General features: G+C 43.4%; 1 protein-coding gene and 1 long non-coding RNA gene across 7 annotated transcripts in view; one reads left to right on the top strand and one right to left on the bottom strand.

Moving 5' to 3' along the window:
- Rad18 (RAD18 E3 ubiquitin protein ligase) overlaps nt 1-8,084 on the bottom strand; it is an 85,800-nt gene extending 77,716 nt beyond the window's left edge. For 4 of the 5 annotated variants that reach the window (XM_048438542.3, XM_048438544.3, XM_048438543.3 and 1 more), the window contains exons 1-2: nt 7,938-8,084; nt 4,928-5,009 (exon numbers count right to left, since the gene is read on the bottom strand). In XM_048438542.3, coding sequence (XP_048294499.3) covers nt 4,928-5,009; nt 7,938-7,988 — 133 coding nt within the window. In that variant the 5' untranslated portion in view covers nt 7,989-8,084. Of the gene's footprint in view, nt 1-4,927; nt 5,010-5,381; nt 5,518-7,937 lie in introns of those variants that run through there. The other variant, XM_087904447.1, reaches the window with a different exon arrangement.
- Nucleotides 8,085-8,120: 36 nt separating this feature from the next.
- Nucleotides 8,121-11,316, top strand: LOC125403274 (uncharacterized). 2 transcript variants are annotated; one of them, XR_007232890.3, is made up of 4 exons: nt 8,121-8,265; nt 8,885-9,056; nt 9,297-9,408; nt 11,111-11,316. It is a non-coding gene; the product is annotated as an uncharacterized LOC125403274 (long non-coding RNA). The 2 variants fall into 2 exon arrangements; XR_015737465.1 differs by lacking the exon at nt 9,297-9,408.
- Nucleotides 11,317-20,010: the final 8,694 nt, after the last annotated feature.

The following is a 20,010-nucleotide window of genomic DNA, read 5'->3' as shown; positions in this document are numbered from 1 at the left end:
CTTGTCCTAAATTAAAAACAACAGATTAATTTCCTTGATAGAGGAGATTTTAAAACAGCTGAATATTGATTCAGTCAAGTAGTTCTTAGTAATCCCTCTTATGCGAGTCTTCAGTGAAAAAGAGCAAGTGGGACAAGATTGTGTGTGTGTGTGTGTGTGTGTGTGTGTGTACAAAATGTAGTTTGAGAAGAAAAAGAACAGCAGAAAATTTAATGTCAGAGTCAAAGACTGTGCTGAAAGAGCTGAGAAGACTAAAGAAAGAACTGTTATACAATAAAGGGAGGGGTGCACTCAGGGCAAGACCCCATCCAACAAGGAAATGCCTGCGGAATTTTTTGCTGCTAAAGCTTCTACAAATGTAATTCAAGGAGGGACTAGGCTCTTTGCCAATTGGGCAGTAAAATTTGTCAGTGTTATCAACGTAATTCTTGCTTTCAGTCATGAGGATACACAAGTACAGTAGTTGTGGAATCTTCCTCCAAAGCTAAATAGAGTCAGCCACAGAGATGAGGAATGTGGCAGGGGAGTGCCAGCACAGAGGCCCTGAAAGGCTATTGCATGAAGCTGTGACAGTGAAGCCTGGACTGTGTTGGGAGACCCCAAGGTATTAGAAATACCAGAGCCTTGGGATATCTGTCAAGGAAAGCTGTACACAGGGAGTGGAACCAGCCCATGAACAAGGAGCGTGCTGCAGTCAGCAAAGCTGGAATGGAAGGAAAGAACCATCTAAATCCTGGCCTGACGTCAGACAAAAAGCTAGAAGATTTGGAGTTTGTCCTTCTGGGTTTCAGCCATGTATTGGCCCAGTATTTCCTCACTATGCCCCTTCTCCTCCATTTTGGATGGTAAGGTATATTCTATGTCACTGTATGCTAGAATTATGTAATTTGCTTTCTGATTTTGAGTTTACGGGAAGTAACAATGAAAACACTGTCTTGAGCTTCAAAAGAGACTTTGAACTGTTAAACTGTGTTGAGACCAAAAAACTGTGGGGAATTTTGAAGCTTGACAAAATGTATTTTTGCATTATTGTATGGCCACCAGTCTATGGAGGTCAGAGAGTGGAATATGGTGGATTGAACGAAAATGACCCCATAGGCCACTTGGTGGAACTGTTAGGGAAGGATTAGAAAGTGTGACTTTGTTGAAGATGTGTCACTAGGGATGGACTTTGAAGTGTCAAAAGACTCGGGCCATTCTCGGTCAGGTCTCTCTACCTCATCTCATGGTTGTGGATCAAGATGTGACCTCTCAGCTACTGCCCCAGCACCATGTTGCCTGCCTGTTGTCATGCTTCCCACCATGATTGCCATGGACTCTAAAGCTCTGAAACTGTAATCCCAAATAAACTCTTGCTTCTGTAAGTTGCCTTGGTCATGGTATCTTTTCACAGCAACAGAAAAGTAATTAAGACATACAGAAAGTCTCCCAGGCAATATTTTAAGCCACAAATTCCTAAACATGGTTGCTGAACTCCGGCATCTACAGAGATGGTTACTCCTTTTAATTCAGTTTCCCAGACTCTCACTTACATTAATTCAGTGGATGTGGATGGTTTAAAAAAAAAAAATACATCACTTTAAATCATATTAATTCAACAAAAATTTAATAATTATTTTTAGCTAGTAAGAAAACACCATCCAACCAAGGACCAGCACTCCATAATGTCCAGAAGTACAACTCTGCCTAATTTTGTCACCCTCATCTGGAACAGCAACACAGTGACTTTGGATCCAGTTTAACTAACCTGCTTCTTAATTCATTCAAACTTTAATAACTAAATACAAATATAGTGTTTATTGCTTGCTTCTGAAAAACAAGCAGAGTGAAACAGAATAAACTGATTTACCGTAATGAATCCTGGAATGTTTAAGGAGCAGCAAGCAATGAACAACTAGGATTCAGACCCATCAATCCTATCAATCCAAGACAATACCACATGATAGATCTAGCTATAGACAGATCTATGGGTATTTCAAAGACCACATTATCTGTTGAAGAAACTTAACTGTACTTGCTATATGACATATCTGTCAGAACTCACTGAACATGCTCATTTTAATGTATGATTTTTATTGTTTGTAAAGATATTAAAGTTTATTTAGGAACAATCCCCAATGTTGATCCTGGCTATTAATATGACTCTACCTGGAAGGAAACTAACATTTGTAAAAACTCATTATTGATGTGGGATTCCCCTCTGTATGCTGTGAATATGTTTTACTACCATGGTTAATAAAAGAAGCTGCTTCTGCCTATAGCAGGGCAGAATATAGTCAGGCTGCAAGAGATAGAGTAGGCAGAAACGGAAAGACACCATGTAGCTGTAGAAGGAGACAGACACCAGAACTTTATCCAGTAAGCCATAGCCTTGTGGCGATACACAGAATACTAGAAAAGGGTTAATGTAATATGTAAGAGTTAGTAAGAGTTAATAGAAGCCTAAGCTAACAGGCCAAGCAGTGTTTTAATTAATATAGTTTCTGTGTGATTATTTCGAATCTGGGTGGCCAGGAAACGAATGGGCAGTCTCCACTTGCACATTGTGGTGGTTTCAATGAAACGGCCTTTATTTTTCTCAGGCACTTGAATACTTGGTTCCCAGCTGGTAGGTAACGCTTTAGAAAGGCTTAGGAAACATGGCATTGCTGGAGGAAGTCAGTCATTGGGAGCAGGCTTTGAGAGTTTAAAGACACTGTCTATTTCAAGTTCCATCACTCCACTTCCTATTTATGGTATAAGATGGGAGCCCTCAGGTTCTACGCTTGCCTGCGGCCACAATTCCCTGAAGTGATGGTGATGGACTCTTACCTCTCTGGGAGATCAAATAAATCTTTCCTTCCAAAAGTTTCTTGGTTATGGTATTTTATCACAGCAACAGATAAAGTAATGATACACTTAAAATGAGCCAAGCAGTGAGGGGTTTTGTTTTGGTTTGGTTTGGTTTTGGTATGTCTATTATATGAGGAAGCACTTACATGGATGCCAATGTTGTGCGCCCTCCTCAATCACCCTTCGTCTTATTTTTGAGACAAAGTCTCTTACTGAACCTGAAATTCTCTGTTGTTACTGTTGTTTTCCCAGGTAGGTTGACTAGAGTGAGGCCCCAGGATTCACCTGTCTCTGAACACGAGTGCTAAGGTTATAGGTTTACATTACTACCCTTGGCTTTTATGTGGATGTTTGGGTGAGGGTTTCACTCTAGCCCCTGGTATCCACATGTCCAAAGAGTCTGGAATGTTTGTATGGAAGCTCTACCTCAAGCCCCCTCCCCTGGACCTGCCTCAGTCCAGACTCCATCCCTGAGAAAGCCCACCAAACAACGATCCCTCCCCAGAGATGCTCAAGGCCAACCACAGGGTATTTAAATTGCCTCCCCCAACAGAACAAACAAGTGGTTGTCTGGCCTTCCTTTCCCGTCTCCTCTCTAGGGAGTTGGAAAGTCATCCAGGAGCATTTCTATCCATTAAATGTGGGCTTTTTCTAATTCAGTTTGATTGAGTCTGATTTGGATTATTGCATAGGAGGAGAGGCTTATCGGGGTGCAGAAACTTTGTAGTGGGTAGTAGGGATCAGAATTCATGTCCTTACTTTGCCTACTAAACCATCTTCCACAGTCTCAAGTTTTGCATTTTAGTTCTCAGAACTATATGAAGTAAAAATTACTCAATAGTCTTTTCCATTTAGAGAAATGTTGGACAATAATTTTAAACTCATCCACTTGGTAAGTGGTACTCAAAAGCAAAGCGTAGGTGTATCTATCTGCAAAGCTGACATTTGCCAACATCTTATTATGACTTAAAGAACTTTTTGTCAAAGCTTTTTCCCAATTAAACCATCTTTTTTTAAAGCCAAACTGAACTGATTTTTAACTTTCCAAGACAAATATCCACTTGAAAGCAGAGGAAAAAAAAAGATCATAATGTAAATACTCAATAAAATAGATGGCCTACATGACAGGTTAACTAGCTAGCAATATCTTACCAGAGTAGCAGAGCACTTGCCTAAGTATATATCTATGCGGGCATGTAAACCAACATCACCTAATAAACAGGTAAACAAATGAATAAGCTTATACACCAAGCATTTAAAACATATTTCTCATAAAGAAGATAAACAATTCTACTGCACAACTCTTTTCAGTATCACCCAGCTGCTAAGTGATAAAACCATCTGAATACTCTTCAATGAGGGAATTTTGAGGGAATCCAGATGGCCCTTGAATTATGATGGTTTGACAATTTTCCAGCCATAGCAGAACACAAAAACAGTATTCATTCAATAGAAACCATATTTTACATTTTGATTTCCTCCGTCCTGCTCCCCACCATCCTCCCATAGCAATATGCAGTAAAATACTTTTGAAATGCCAGTCAGAGGAGGTAGGCACAGCTCCCCACCTCCAGTTGGTCACGAGTGTCAGTTCGTTCTACCTGTACTGTGCTACATACAATAGGAAATAAGTAAGGTGCATTAACAAAATTTTAACTTAACAGTATTTTCAACTCCTGACAGGTTTACTGGGATATAATTCCATGCTGAAATGTGTCAATATTCCTATTGTTTTGAAGGTTAAGATTTATAATTCCACACCAAGTGGCTGAAACATTCACCTGTCATTCTGCTTAAAGCAACATCCCAAAGCTTAACACATTAAAGTGCTCAGGAAATAACCATATATTGTTATCAAAATCTTCACTGCTGTAAAGTCAATAAAAAGCACATAAAAATATCCAAAGGGGGAGGTAGTAGAAAATGTTAAGAACCTTGTAAGAAACTATCATATTCAAGAGGAGGTGATGGCATAGACCTTCCTAAAAGTACAAGATAGAGGAATGGACGATAAAAAAATGAACGTGTGAATGAATCTTCAGTGTTAATGAAAACTACTTTGGGCTTTTACTAACACAAAACAAAATGTACTTACAGTTATGAGAGCACTGGGGAATTATCACTGCAATGTTGAAATACTCGAAGCAAATCCCACAGCGTAGCAAATCATCTACTGTCTGAAATGTTAAAACACATGTGTATCAACAAGACATCAACAATAGAATCAATGCCTGGCACACAACTTTCCCTCTATTTCCTTAAAGCAGTTATTTGTAAGTTATACATATTCAAAATCTAACAACAGATAAACATGAAAGTCTAATGACAAACAGAGAAAAACCTCCCCACAAATATTCAAATTTGCTGGGTGTAGTGGTGGCAGGCCTTTAATCCCAGCACTCAGGAGGCAGAGGCAGGTGGATCTTTGAGGCCAGCCCGGTCTACAAAATAAGTTCCAGGAAAGCCAGGGCTATTACACAGAAAAACCCTGTTTTGAAGAACCAAAAACAATTAAAAACAAAAACTTAAAAATTCAAATTTCAGTTTACCCCAGTTGCTTTGTACAGTTGAATCTGTGGGTTCCCATGAAAACTGTTAGGCCTTCACAAAGGGCTCTGCATTCCTGCTCTTCTTCTCCCATACTCTAGCTCTTCAGACCCCATCCTCTGGCATATGGTAACCACTTGGTGGAAGACATCAACAATCAGTCACCACATAGCTTAAGAACCAAGTTGGAAACTAGCAAAGTCAAACAATAAAAAGCCTCTAGCAGGGTATGACCACATGCACCTGTAATCCTAGCATTTCAGAGGCTGAGGTAGGACTCCGAGACTGAAATACCCATCCTCCTCTTGGTAGTCCAACACTTTCTGCATGATTCACCACAGTGCAGACACATGAGGAAGCCTTCGCAACAGCTGGCTACAGTCAGTGTCAAATTGGACAACAAGCCAAACAGAATAGGATTTTCTCTTGCAACTTAAACTTTAGCTGTTTAAGTAAGGTAATGACAGTAAGATAGTAAGGTAGGCTGCTTTATTCTCAGGAAATAAAAGTTTGGGAAGCCGAGGAGGTAGCTGAAGAATGGAGTCCTTGTCTAGCATGAAAGTGGCCCTGGCTGCCACCCTGAGCTACACACACACACACACACACACACACACGGGCATGCATGCATGCACGCAATATGAATAAAAATGTAGACTACAGCTAGGGATAGTGGCACATGTTCCCCAGCGCTTGTGAGTTCAAGACCAGCCTGATCTACACAGTTTCAGGACAGCCAGAGCGACACTGTGAGACCCTCCTCAAAAAAACAAAAGCAAAAGTAGAATGTATTACACATACGAAGAAAATTCTGTAAAGATACAATGAAGTGAAAAATTATAGTTACTAAGATCAAGGAACTGAGGCAGGAAGGAAATCTGTTTCATTTTAAGTATTTCTTAAGTCACATGAATCTATTACTTAAAAACTGTAGAGACTGAAGAGATGGCTCAGCAGTTAAGAGCACCAGTTGCTCTTGCAGAGGACTTGGGTTGGATTCCTGGTATCCATACCACGGCTCATGACCATTTATGACTCTGGTTCCAGGGATTCAGTGCTCTCTTCTGACCTCTACAAGCACCAGACATGCATGCAGAACACATACATATAATAGGCAAAACACTCAATGCACAAAATAAAATAAATAATTGTTTAGAATAAATAATTTAAATATAAGCAAATACCATTATGGTGGCACACACTTTTAAACCTAGCACTTCAGAGGCAGGAGCAGGAGGATCCAAAAGTTAGACACCACCTTGAGCTAGACAGCAAGCTCCAAGTCTGCCTGGACTACACAGGGAGCCTGTCTCAAAATCAAACACAAACAAGTTGTCATTAACAATCCATATGATAAATATCATATAGCTATTAAAAACTTGTGCTGGGCAGTGGTGACACACATCTTTAATTCCAGCATTCGGAGACAGAGTTTGGGGTCAGCCTGGTCTTTAGAAGGAGTTCCAGGGCAGCCAGGAATACACAAGGGAAAACCTTGTCTCAAACACAAAACAAGCAAAAAAAAAAAAAAAAAAAAAAAAAAAAAAAAAAAAACTATCATAGGGAAATACAGTGTTTTATGAAAAGTAAGGAGAAAGTCTACATCGGGGCAGAGGCAGGAGGGTTACTGAGTGATTCTTAGTCAAAAAAATAGCCACCCAAGTAAATATTACTTAAGTAAAAAATTCAGTGTGCAGTAATTCCTTAAAATCAAAGGCTAAGTACTGGGCCCAGGTCCTAATCTCTGTTTTAAAAAGGTGTGAGCCAGGGATGGCCACTGACCAGCGAGCTGGACGATGGTGGCGCACCCCTTTAATCCCGCGCTTGGGAGGCAGAGGTGGATCTCTGAGTTTGAGGCCAGATTGGTCTACAAAACGAGTTCCACCACAGCCAATACTGTTACGCAAAGAAACACTGTAGCGTAGCGAGGGGAAGGGAGAAAAAAATAGCGCTCAGGATGCTGGATCAGGTGGATCGACGCTAGGCTGGTCCTACCGAACACCAGGACAGCCAAAGACCTGAGTAAGAGCTTGTCTCATAAACTAATAAAATAAATAAAAGTTGAATAAAAGAGAGATGTGTCGTTGAAACAGGCAGGGCACATTAGGGAGAAACCGGTTGCAGTGTGCTAAGAACGAGGAGCACTTGTGAACCTCAGCGAGAAATGGAAAGCCATGGCAAGCAGATCCCATTTTGCTACATGATTATTAAAAAAAAAAAAGTCATCAGATGCAACGTCCACCCAAATCACGCGTGGTGTCACTGTTCACACACGAAGTCTTCCGAGGGTGAGCTGTCACCATTGTTGACGCCGCGTTACGGTGACTTTATCCTGATGACGAGGTGCTTGTGACTGAAATCCAAAACACCCTGTTCGTTAGGGCGGCCATCCTGGGCTCACAGCGTAGGCCCGTTGCGCGTTCCCGAACAGTCTCCGGCGTTGGAAACTGAGACCCGGCGTCGCGAGGCCGGCCAGGATAGGGCCGAGGCGGAAGCGCGCGGCCCGGGCCGTCCCGCTCGCAACAGCGCCGTCCACGCCCCGGCCTTCCCGGGACACTCACCTTCATCATCGACAGCCCCGGAGGCCACCTTGGCTCGGCCAGGGTCTCCATGGTCGCACCTGACAAGGCCACCAGCTACCGGCCTGCCGCCCAGTCCTTCTACTCGAAATTCCCCGCGCTACACCTACGTCAGCAACGCGCGACGCGCTCGAGGTGAGCGCACAGCATGCTGGGCGTTGTAGTTAGCATGCACCGGGCGACGCTGAGAGTTCCGGGGCGCAGTTTAGAGTGTTGTAATCCTTAGATCTCGGGAAAGAAGAGGATGATTGGAGGATTAAGGGCAGTTTGAATCTGCCTTAGAAAAGGAATAAACAAAAGATTCCCGAAGGTGAATAAGTACTAGGAAAAAGACAGTCAGGAATCAAATGAAGTCTAAACCTTGATAGATATCTCAAGGTTAGGCTCTTCTCTTCCCCTTCAGGTCGTACTCTCTGGTTACTATAGAGATCTGTCCTGGTCCTTGAAAACATCTAAAGTCACACTTCTGTCTCAACCCCGCTTTCTGTGAGCGATAGTGGCATCCCCCAGAGCCACACAGAGCCTACATGATCTAAATAGGAACTCTTGCTTTAAGTGGGGGGAGACATTAAACACAGTCTTAGCTGCACTAAGCATGTGCTCTATCACTTACCTACTCCCCACCCCTTCACACCTCTAAACTTTAAAGTTATTTCTGCTCTTCAGAGATAGCTACTGTTAATATTGGCACTTAGTTCCCACAGGCTTCCCAAGCTTAGTTCCCAGATGCTTCCCAAGCAAACTGACAGAAATTCTCCTTGACCAAACTTCTGTCAGGCTCTTGAAACATCTCCTAGCCAATCTTCCTCATAAAGTTCAGTTTCAACAAAGAGTATTACTAAATTAGTTTAGAAGGAGCCCACATTCTTCATATCAAATCACTCAGACTCCTTGATAGGTTCCTCGTCCTCATCCATCTTGTGTTGCAGATCAGATGGACAGGGATCCTGGCAGTCGGAAGCCAAAGAATGCTAAGCGCTACAGCTCAGATGGAAAAGATGGAAAAGTATGCTGGCAATAGGAACCAGGAAATACGGAGTGTTATAGTCACGATGAAGGAATATTCTGGCAGTTGGGAGCCAAGGAACAACACAGGTCATAGTAAGTGTAGCAGCTTGCAGCCCTGCTCTTGGGAAAGGTTTCCCCAGTGTAACAGCTCTGCTCCAGCAGGAGAGGGCTTCCCATGGTGAATTTGTTACAGTTACAGTTCTATTCTGATATGTCCAAGTGTAACAACTCCACTGTGTTAGAGGAAGGTTTCCCCAGTGAAAGTGTTACAGCCCTGCCTGGCTCTGGCATTCTGGCAAAAAGTTGTTACTTCTCTCCTCTGATCCATTCCAGCTAAAGAAGTTCTCACCCAAACCTCATTAAAGAGATTTATTGGGAGGGAAGAATCCAGAAGAGTGGCCGCCTCTGCCAGGGTGGAATAAAATGGCAGCATCAAACTGAACAGGTGCAGGGTTTATATAGGGCTTCTTAAGGGCAGAGTTTTTCCAGGGAGATTTTCAGGGTGGGAATTGGTCAGATTTCAGTCCCTTGAGCTCAGATTGGCTAGATCTCTGCTCAGGGATTGGTTGGTTTTCTGCTTAGTTGGTCAGGTGCAGATTTGACTCTGGTTTCAGTGAGTTTCTTTCACTGGCACTTTTTAACTTTTGGCTCTAATTTCAGGGCCAGGGCATATTTCTTTTACTGGCTCTGATTTTAGGGCCAAAGTGTCCTATACATCTCCCAAGCAATGTCTTCCCGCCCTGATCTCTCTCCAGCAAGAATCATTTTGGTTGATTTAACCAGAATCCCTTCATCTGGGTGTGTAATCCTGACTACTCAACTCAGCCTTCATCCTCTGCTTCTGTGGGCCTCCACTTCACTAGGTCTCAGGGGCCACAAGTTAGTCCAGGTGCCACGTAAGACAGAACCCTGCAGCTTGCCATGTCACTGACACACATGTGCCTGTGCATCCACTCATGCAGCATGTTTGTTTTGAAGGCTTACAATGGGCCAGGCATGTGAACTTTCTTGGGAAACAGACAGAGGTGTGGCTGTCCTAGACTCTTTACAAATGTAAAGACTGAGACCCAACAGTTTAGGACTTCATTCTTTTGAGTTGTATTTATAAAGGGACCTCTGTACTCTGAACCAATTAATTTTTCATAGCCTACACTCAATAATGACATGAACAACATTTAGACAATAGACTTTAATATCCATCACAGTAATAGCTAACACATATTAGACCACCTGTGTTCAAAGCATATGCAAGTGTTTTTACATCTACGCACTTATTTGGCTTATTTGTTTCTCATTCAGATGAACAAGAATAGGTCATTGGTTCAGGGCATTTTGCTGATAAGTAGAAGCAGGGTTTGAACTCAGGCTATCTGGCTTTTGAGAACATACTACCTACCACAGACTATTCTCGTAAGAATCCAGTCAAGGCAAGTCTTCTCACAGATAAAGGAACAGAGTGTCAGAACAGCAAAATGAATCATCAGGGTGACATAATTTTGTCAATGGCAATGCTCAGGGTTGAACCAGATTTTTAACTTCAACCCAAAGAGATCACCAGAGATACTTTGTTGAGCAGACAAGAGCACAGAGAGCAGAGCCAAGTCTGAGAATCCCAGGACACTGGCCTGAGCAAACCAACAAACAGGCTAAATGGAGGATTAGGGGCCTGGTGGATTTGTACCAACCAATCGGAGAAGAGTGTGCAAATGAACTAGGTTAAGTTGGGTGTTGTTGGATAGTTGTGAAGGCATCAGGAGCAGGTATGTGTGCAAATATAGGGCAATACAATAAAACCAGTGTACAGTGGCTATTCCTTAGAGTCCTCTTTGGATAATGGGTAAATAAGTTGACAAATGGCAGCAGGGGTGGGGAGGTAAGAATAGGGAAGAAAGGAAGAAGGAAGGAATGGAAGGAGGGAGGAAAGGAGGAAGGAAAGAAAGAAGGGAGGGAGAGACTAGGCAGGAGTAAGGAGGCACTCCCCTCTCTGTGCAGAGCCTCAAGGCCACGCCCCATGCCATTCATCTCTGAAACCTTGCCACCAGCCACATGGTGAGATGGCATGAATGGACAAATTACCAGTGAGTTCACATTCCCAGACTGTCTTTTCCTCTCGAACTCAATGTCCTCTCTCCTGTTCTCTTTGGCAGCAACCGAGGAGCTAAACACTACTCCAGGTCACCTCTGGACCTGTGGAGGAAAGTTCCACGGGATAAGCAGATCCTACGAGGCACAGTGGGCTCAGAACAACAATACATTGACACCTTCCCTTAAGCCTCAAGAACCATTCTCCTGTAACAAGCTGCCATCTGTCTCTGAGACATGTGTCCATGTGTCCTTTTTTTTTTTTAGATCAATAAAGAGTGTGTGCTTCTTTATTCAGGAACAAAAACAAAATGTTCTGTATTTAAAAAGGATACTAAAGTCAGCAGGATCTCCCACAACACTTAGAACCAAGTAAAGAACCAGGATAGGGTAGCTCCATAAACGACAGTTGACCAGTAAACTTGAATTTCAAATACAGAGCAAATAATTTTGAAGCATAGTATGCCACAAATATTGCACATAACATACTTATAATTTTAAAAATTATTCCCTGTTTATCTGAAGTTAACTTTTAAGCTGGTCACCCTGTGATTTTATTTGCCAAATCCGACTACTCTAATCAGAGGCATGTGCTTCCAGCCACATGGGGCCTGTCTTGGACGCACCCTTGATGTTTCATAGTCCTGAGCACCTGCCAAAAGCATCTTTGCATCTTGCCTTCCTCTCTGCCCTTCCTTCCTTCCCATCTTCCTTCTCTCTTCCTTCCTTTCTTCCATCCTTGTTTTTATTGTTCTTTATCTGTTTGTCTACAGTACTAGGTATCAAACCCAGGGTCTTGAGTGAACTAGGCAAGCAATCTACAATGCTATATCCTCAGCTCCCCGCACACACACACACACACACACACACACACACACACACACACACAATAATACACCTTTAAGGTTTAGTTATTTTGTGTTTGAGTGTTCTGTCATCATGGATGTCTGTGCACCACATGCATGCCTGGTGTTTGCATAGGTCAAAAAAGAGAGCTGAATCCCCTGGATCTAGACTTATAGATGACCGTGAACTACCATGTAGATGCCAGAATTCGAACCTAGGTACTCTGGAAGAGCAGGAAGTGCTCTTAACCACTGAGTCATCTTTTCAAGCCTCAACCTTTTGGTTTTTGAGACAAGGTTTGGCTATGAAACCCAGGGTATCTACTTTGACTACCCAATCTGTAGGGCACTATAAGACCCAGCCCTTCCATTCATTTTAGTAGATGTTTCCAAACCTCTGACAACTTTGCCAGCGCCTGAATGACAGAAGTGAACAAATAAGATGTGGTCCCTGATCTTGAGGAGCTGACATGGTGTTGGAGGGGTGTGGGTCAGGGATGGAGACAATATAGACAAGAAAGTACAAAAGAAAGTGAACGAATACAAATTCCCTTACATGGAAAATGGGTGTTAATATATTAAAAGTTGATGGTTTAATGGAAGACACCATGAACTGGACAACCTGGGAAGTCCCCTGCAGGAAGTAACATGTGCATAGTGACCCATTTTGAAAACGATACCGACAGCCATGTTAAAACCTAGGGCGAGGAGTTGGCAAAGTGTCTGGATTTCAGTGTGTGTTAACTTGAGCAAGTAGCTGAGCTTCGCTATGCTTCAGCCTTCTCGTCTGTAATTGAGCTGATTGTAGCATTTGTTTGAAAGGAACTTTTAAGATACATGCTAATGCCTTGCAATGATATTTGGAATTCAAATACAAATCAAGCATAGAAAACACACATGATTTTAAAATCTGAGTGATAGATATAACAAATTTACTATATTACTCCCTGCATTATTCTTTGAAAATTTCCATCAAAATTGGGAAGTTTACTGTCTGCCATCTTACAAGAGGCCACATGGGGGCACCAGAGTACCATCCAAAAGTGCCATACAAACGCCATGCTCAAACTGAGGCTGAACCAGATGGTCAATCACCCCATTAATCCTTAACTCATTTATATCTTTTCATTTAATTGACTTTAGTGAGTTCTGAGCATGTGTGGGTCCTTTACCAAACCTAAAGAAGAAAAAAAATCAGTGCATGGTGACAACCACCTTTAATCCCAGCCCTCAGGAGGAAGAGGCAGAGACAGGCAGATCTCTGGAAGTCAGCGATGTAGTAAGACCCTGTCAAGAGAGAATGAAAGAAAGGGGGGGAGGGAAGAAAAGAGGGGAAGAAGTATCCCCCTGCCTCACCCCTGTCTTTCTGAGGTCACATGTGTAATTTCTGAAAGACACTAAGTGGGTGGTTACTAGGAGGCTCTGCCTGGTACTGGTGTCTGTTTGGAACAGAGATGTGGCCAGGCATTTTGGAAAGAAGCAAATTATGCTGAGAAGCAGAGACAGCTAGTCACTCGTCCTGAGTGGACCTCCTGGTCAGGTTTACTGCTTACCAAATATGGTTTGAGGAAAATGACCCTACCTCTCCAAACCTGGGGCTAAAAATAGTTGACTTTATAGCTTTTCTGTTAAATGAGAACAAGACAGACCATGAGACTCATTTAGAACAGTGCCTGGGGAATCTGGTGAGGTGACTCAGTGATTAAGAGCACTGGCTGCTCTTGCGGAGGACCTGGGTTCAACCCACACCCACCACGTGCTGCCTTAGAACTATCAGTACCTCCCGTCCCAGGGGATTGGATGCCACCCTCCTCTGGCCCCTGAGGGTACAAGGCATTAATAAAATGCACTTATGAATATGATTAATAGAAACTCAGAGAGAGAGAGAAATTGGGTTTAACCTGAAGACCAGAAAAACAAAGCAGCCAGTCACTGGCTTTTACCTCTACCTCAGTCTCAAATGGCGATCCTGCTTCCAGGAATCTCAGAATGAGACTAAGCCGGAGAGTTGTCTCCTCCTCTTTTATATTTCTCTCTAGTTCTGGGATTAAAGGCACACACCACTACTACCTGGTTTCTATGGCAAACTAGTGTGGCTACTGGGATTAAAGGTGTGTGCATTTGTGGCTACTGGGATTAAAGGTGTGTGTCATTGTGGCTACTGAGATTAAAGGTGTGTGTCTTTATGGCTACTGGGATTAGAGGTGTGTGTCATTGCTGCCTAATCTGTAAGGCCAGTGTGGCTGTTTCACTTTTCTGATCTTCAGGCAAGCTTTATTTATTAAAATACAAATAAAATACCACTATACATTTATATTCTAGTTATCCTTGATACGGTTAAGAAAAAAACAGACTTGAACCTCTGGCTCAAGAATGGGCATGGAATCTGACTAAATTAACAACAGTTGGACCATCATCTATGTACTGATTAATCCACAGAAGCATGTGACTCAGGCCAATCAGAGACAATTCTGGGATTTATACCCAGGAGTTGGAGAAGAGATGAAGTTTTTCCTGCTAAGGTGGCTAAGTGCTAAGGTGTGAGGCTGTGGTTCCTTAGGGCCATCTTTATCACCACTAGGGAAGGAGAAGGATGGGCAAATGGACCATGTGAGGGAGGGAGAACTGAGAGGAAGACATCTGGAACTTGGCATCTTGGATCTCACCTTCTCATCCTCCACTCAGTTCGATCCCTGAGCACTGGGCTGGAGGTGGGGGACACTAAGTGTACCTTTTCATGTAAGCCAGGCCATGCTTGGTTTCTGTCATTTTGAACTGAGTCCCAGTTAATGCATCTCGACAGCTTTAAGGCGGTGAGGACCAAGCTATTATCAAGGGATGAAAGACCTGTGAATGTCAGTCCAGATAGAATTTACAATGAAGAAAGGAAATCTTATTTCAAACATGACAGGAGTCTGAAGTTGCCTGGGAAGAAGGGTCTGTAGCTTTGCCTCATTTGGGTGAAGGGTTCTAGCAGGCCTGAGCATGGCAATCCTGGCACCAATAGGTTTTGCCTTTCACCCTTCTCCCCCTTGCTAAAACCCAATAGATTACATTCCTAAAACTGGTCATCAGGGTCTACCCCTTATTTGGCCCCTTGCTCCTCCTGAGGCTGACCACCAGGGTACAGCTATCACAGTATTGAAGTCCAGCAATCAGAAGCCTCCTTTTAGCTCACCTAATTAACATGCCCAATCAAAACAAACCAACTCAGTTAGCCCTGTTGTGGGATATCTGATTGCTCTGTGACACTCTGGAGACCATGTTAATAAAATTAACTTTGGATCAGGAGGCAGAGTCAGTGACTAGTTGGCAAGAATTAGCCATAGAGAGTATGGAGGACCCAGGAAGATGGATGGAGAGAGGCAAGAAAGGGATAGAGAGGGACTTAGAGATCCTGGGGCCTTCTGGGTATGGGACCAGTGGAGAGATGCTCTCATCCTGGATCTCCAGCCAAAAAGGAAAGTTTCTGCTCCAGCAAGTTTTCACCCTAATAGCTGTCTTCCAAGTGCTTATTGGTAAATAGAACAACTTAGATAAAAACAACACAGTCCTTTGTCCCTCCACCTTCTCCCTTGGTGCTTTTCCTTTCTCGCTCGTCCTCTGTCTCCTGTCTTTGTCTCTTATTTGCTGTCCTTTGTCCTTGTGGGACAAATAAATCTCTTCATGCTGAAAACTTGGTCTTGATGTGTCCGGTACCATCTCCAGTCCTTTCAGTGAGCCACTGACCTCCACGGTGAAGAGTGTGGATCCGTTCCTCAGAAGGAGAGATGCGTGTGTGTGTGTGTGTGTGTGTGTGTGTGTGTGTGTGTGGTATCTGTATGTGTTATTTAAGTTTTTCTTGTTAATCAGTTGTCAGTTGGTTCTGTGAGACAGGTCTCTTTCAGAAGCTTAGGCAGGACTAGAGCACTGGCCTTGAATGTGAGGGAATCCTCTTCCTCCCTTAGTCTCTCAAGGGTGAGCTAGCACTCCTGGTGACTCCCGTTTTCATACTTCAAGTCAACAGAAGCTGTTCCTTTGTAATATGGGACACAAGACTATATCAAAGACTCATGCTACAGCCAGATCCAAATCCCCAGCAGCATAGCAACATGTCCTCCATTTCTAAAGACTAGCTGAGGTTGTTTTTTTTTTTTAGATAAGTTCTCACTATATAGACAAGGTTGGCCTTGAATTTGAGATCTCCTGACACACCCAATCTTAACAATAATGTTTTTACTTTTAGTTGGTTATTTTTTTAATTTTGTATGTGTGAGTATTCTGTCTGCATGTATGTACACATACTACCTGCATTTATGGTACCCACAGAGGTGAGAAGATGTTGGATTCCCTGGAACTGGAGTTACAGATGGTTGTAGACCACCATGTGGGTGCTGGGAACCAAACTCAGGTCTTCGGCAAAAGTAGCAAGTGCTCTAACTGCTGAGCCATCTCTCCAGCACCTACCAGTAATGTTTTAACAACAATCAAGAGGAACTCTACTCCTACCATAACCTTACAAGGGCTCCTCAATCTCAGAAAAATTTCATAGTCTTTACCCTGGCTTGAAAACCAGCACTCCGAGTACTCCACACCCCCAGTCTCTCTCACCTTTCTGCCTCTGCTCCAGCCTCTTAGACTTTCTCCATTCTCCCCACACAGTAGGCTCTTTCAACAATCACTGGCCTGTGCATCCTTTCAGCGGTCCCACCCAGCTTAAGCCTCCTCTTCTCAACATGGCAGCCTCAACCTCCCAGCTCAGAGCTGAAATCAATTATCTGCCCATTCTCCCGCACCTTAGGCGTTTCTGGTTTTGCTGATGTCATCTTTCGACCTCCAGCATCTGACCCAGTGCACAGGCATTTTGATCCGCTTTGCTCCTGGCTGTGTCCCCTGACCCCCAGCGTACCTGACACATGTCGTGGTTCATACCATCAATATGTCAAGATCTTGAATCACAAAGATGAACCTCTGTACACCTGTGTACAGGTACACCTGTGAGGGATTGCTTAGTCTCCGCTAATTGAAGTGTATTGTCCACTAATTTGAGACTGCACCGTCCTATAGAGTTGGGTCATGGGACAATAAAAAGTTGAAAACTAGTTGAGCATTCCTTCTCGTCACTGCCTGCTCCCTGACTGTGGTTGCAACGTGACTTCGAATTCTTGGCACTGTTGCCTATATCCATCAACTCGGAGCCAAGAGAAAATTGTAGTGGGCTTTTGCTGGGTATTTTATCACAGCAACGCACAACTGGCCTACAATGGGCTCTCGGGAACTGTCCATGAAATCTGTGCTTGGTAGTAACACCACAGCTCCTTTCAGAAATAGCATGTGGTTCCTCACTGTGGACAGATACTCATCTCAATCCCTCAACACTTACTGAGCCTCTTCTATGTGCTGGGTACCAGATTTCTGTTGCAGGTTATTTGTTTACACTGCATAAAGATGTGTCTATGTTTTGCCTCATCTGCCTAAGGCACCTGATTGGTTTAATAAAGACCACTCTGACCAATAGCTAAGTAGGAGAGAACAGGTAGGAGCTCTTGGTAGAGAGAGGAACTCAGGGTTAGAATCTGGTACAGCAAGAGATGCCAGCGAGACACTGAGGAAGTTGGGCACGCAGAACGGAGGAGAGGTAAAAGGCCAAGTGATGGAATATAGATTGATAGAAACAGGTTAATTTAAGTTATAAGAGCGGAATTGGAAACAAGCCTAGTTAAAGGCCAAGTTTTTATGATTAATAATGAATCTCTGTGTCACTATTTGGGGGTGTGGAAGAAACAGACAAATCCCCGGACTTTTTAGAACTTACTTTCTAGGTTGAAGGAAGAAACAATACAAACAAAATAATTCTGATGGTAACTGTGAGAAAGAGACTAGAGCCTGTCACCTGGTGAGAACTGGGGAAGGGGCCTCATTAGGCAACTGAGACTATGTGACTGGAGACTGAAGGAAGAGAGGGAGACAGGGAGAGAGCCTGTGAGTGTCCCAGGCTGAGGAGGAGCCAGCATAGAGGCTGCAGAGCTCAGAGGGACAAAGATTTATGTCGTCAAGAAAGTGGAAAGTGGCTAGGAGAGGCAGAGAGAGGACTGAGAGAGATAGGCTGTTCTGATTAGGGTTTCTATTGCTGTGATAAATGCCATGCCCAAAAGCAACTTGGAGAGGAAATAGTTTATTCGTTGGGGAGGATTATTTTAAGGTGTGTTACTTGTGTGTATGCTGTGGGACATTTGTTTAATGATGTAAAGATGTGTTGCTTTGGTTTGTGCTGCATTTGTTTAACTCTGTGAAGCTGTGAGTCTTTGCCTGGCTAAAACACCTGATGGCCTAATAAAGAGCTGAACAGCCAATGGTGAGGCAGGAGCAAGAATAGGTGGGGCTGACAGATAGAATAAATAAAAGGAGAAACGAGGAAGAGAAGAGAGAACAAGGGGAGGAGGATGTCAGAGGCCATGCAGCCAGCCACGGAGTAAGAGTGAAAATAAGATAGTGGCCAGAATAATTTAAGTTAAAAAAAAAGTTGGTAAGAAACAAGCCAAGTTAAGACTGCACATTTATAATTAAGAATAAGTCTCCATGTGTGACATATTTGAGAGCTGGGTGGTGAGCCCCCCAAAAAGCCAAAAGAGAAAACAAAACAACGTTTATTTCATCTTATACTCCCAGGCCACACTTCATCACTGAGGGAAGTCAGGGCCAGAACTCACAGCAGGAACCTAGAGGCAGAACCTGGTGAAGAGGCCATGAAAACATGTGGCTGACTGACTTTCTCCCTGTGGCTAGGTCAGTCTGCTTTACTGTGACACCCAGGACCATCAGGTCAGGAATAGCACTGCTCATATCAATCATTGATTAAGAAATTGCACCACAGGCTTGCTCGTAGGCCAATCTGGTGGGGGCATTTTCTCAATTGAGAAATGACTCTGTCTTGTGTCAAGTTGATATAAAACTATCCAGCACATGTATCTTTGATCCAAGAAGCAAAACTGAGAGTTGTACCCTGGACTGACTATGTTCTGATTATATATGACCCTGTTTGGTCCCCAGCTCTGAGGGAGAAGGGCAAAGACTGGGTTCCAGAGTGATGTTCTCTTAATCTGTCCCCAACCCTGTGCTTCTTAGCCACATGTTCAAGGTCATTTATTGGTGTCAATCAAAGCTGAGATCTATATTCAGGTCTGGGTGACCCCAGAGTCTTTGCATGAAAGCCTTACAAACTTGTGTGCAGAAACTATAGAATTCTGGAGTGGGTGTGCCCACTGCCTGTGTGGGAGAGTGGGGAGCAAGGCCTTGTGTCTGTGTCAGGACAGCCAGAGGCCTCTATTCTTCCTGTCCCAGTTAGTTTTCTGTTTGTTTGTTTGTTTGTTTGTTTTGGTCAACTTTTACAACAGAAGCTGGTGTTATCTAGGAAGAGGGAAATCAATTGAGGCCGCCTGCAGGCAAGTCTATGAGGCATTTTCTTGACTGGTGGTCATATAGCAGGGCCCAAGCCACTGTGGGAAATGCAGTCCTGAGTTAAAGCAAAAAGGCAGTTGCGCTAAGATACTTCCTCCATCTGGACTTGAGACATGGGTCTGAATCCTCTTCTGCCTTCCGCTTCCCATCTCCTACATTTAAAATCCCACCTGATACAAACCCATATGCTCTGCGGAGAGCTAACGTAGAGAAAAGGAGAGAAAGGACAGAAAGTGTTTTTATAATAGTAAAGACCAACATGGTACAAATGTAGAACATCAATTAGAATTGTTCCCAATATCAGCATTTAAAGGAAATTAATGAAGGAGCAATCTATTCCCCCAGAAGAAGCTGGGGGCACACTTAATTAGTGGCTGTCAGAGTAACCCAGCCTCTTAACAATCAGGCACTTGGTGGCCACGGAATCCTGGGAACTGTGTCCTCCAGCAAGCAGGGCAGCAGAAATGACACTGTGGAGTCCCAACTGCAAATGTCGGTTTCCTCAGTTATAAAGTAAGGAGACAGATTCTTCTTCCATGGGTTCTTGTATGAATGCAGGGAGGGAAGTCACGTGTGGTGGTTTTGAAGAAAATGGCCCCCAAAGGGAGTGGCACTATGACAAGGTGTGGCCTTATTGGAGGACGTCTGTCACTGTGGAGGTGGGCTTTGAGGTCCTGTATATA

This window comes from Myodes glareolus, chromosome 3 (genome assembly GCF_982192425.1).
Source record: "Myodes glareolus chromosome 3, mMyoGla1.1, whole genome shotgun sequence".
Lineage (NCBI taxonomy): Eukaryota > Metazoa > Chordata > Mammalia > Rodentia > Cricetidae > Myodes > Myodes glareolus.
Note: the sequence above shows the minus strand (reverse complement) of the source record. Positions and strands in the feature narration are given on the sequence as shown.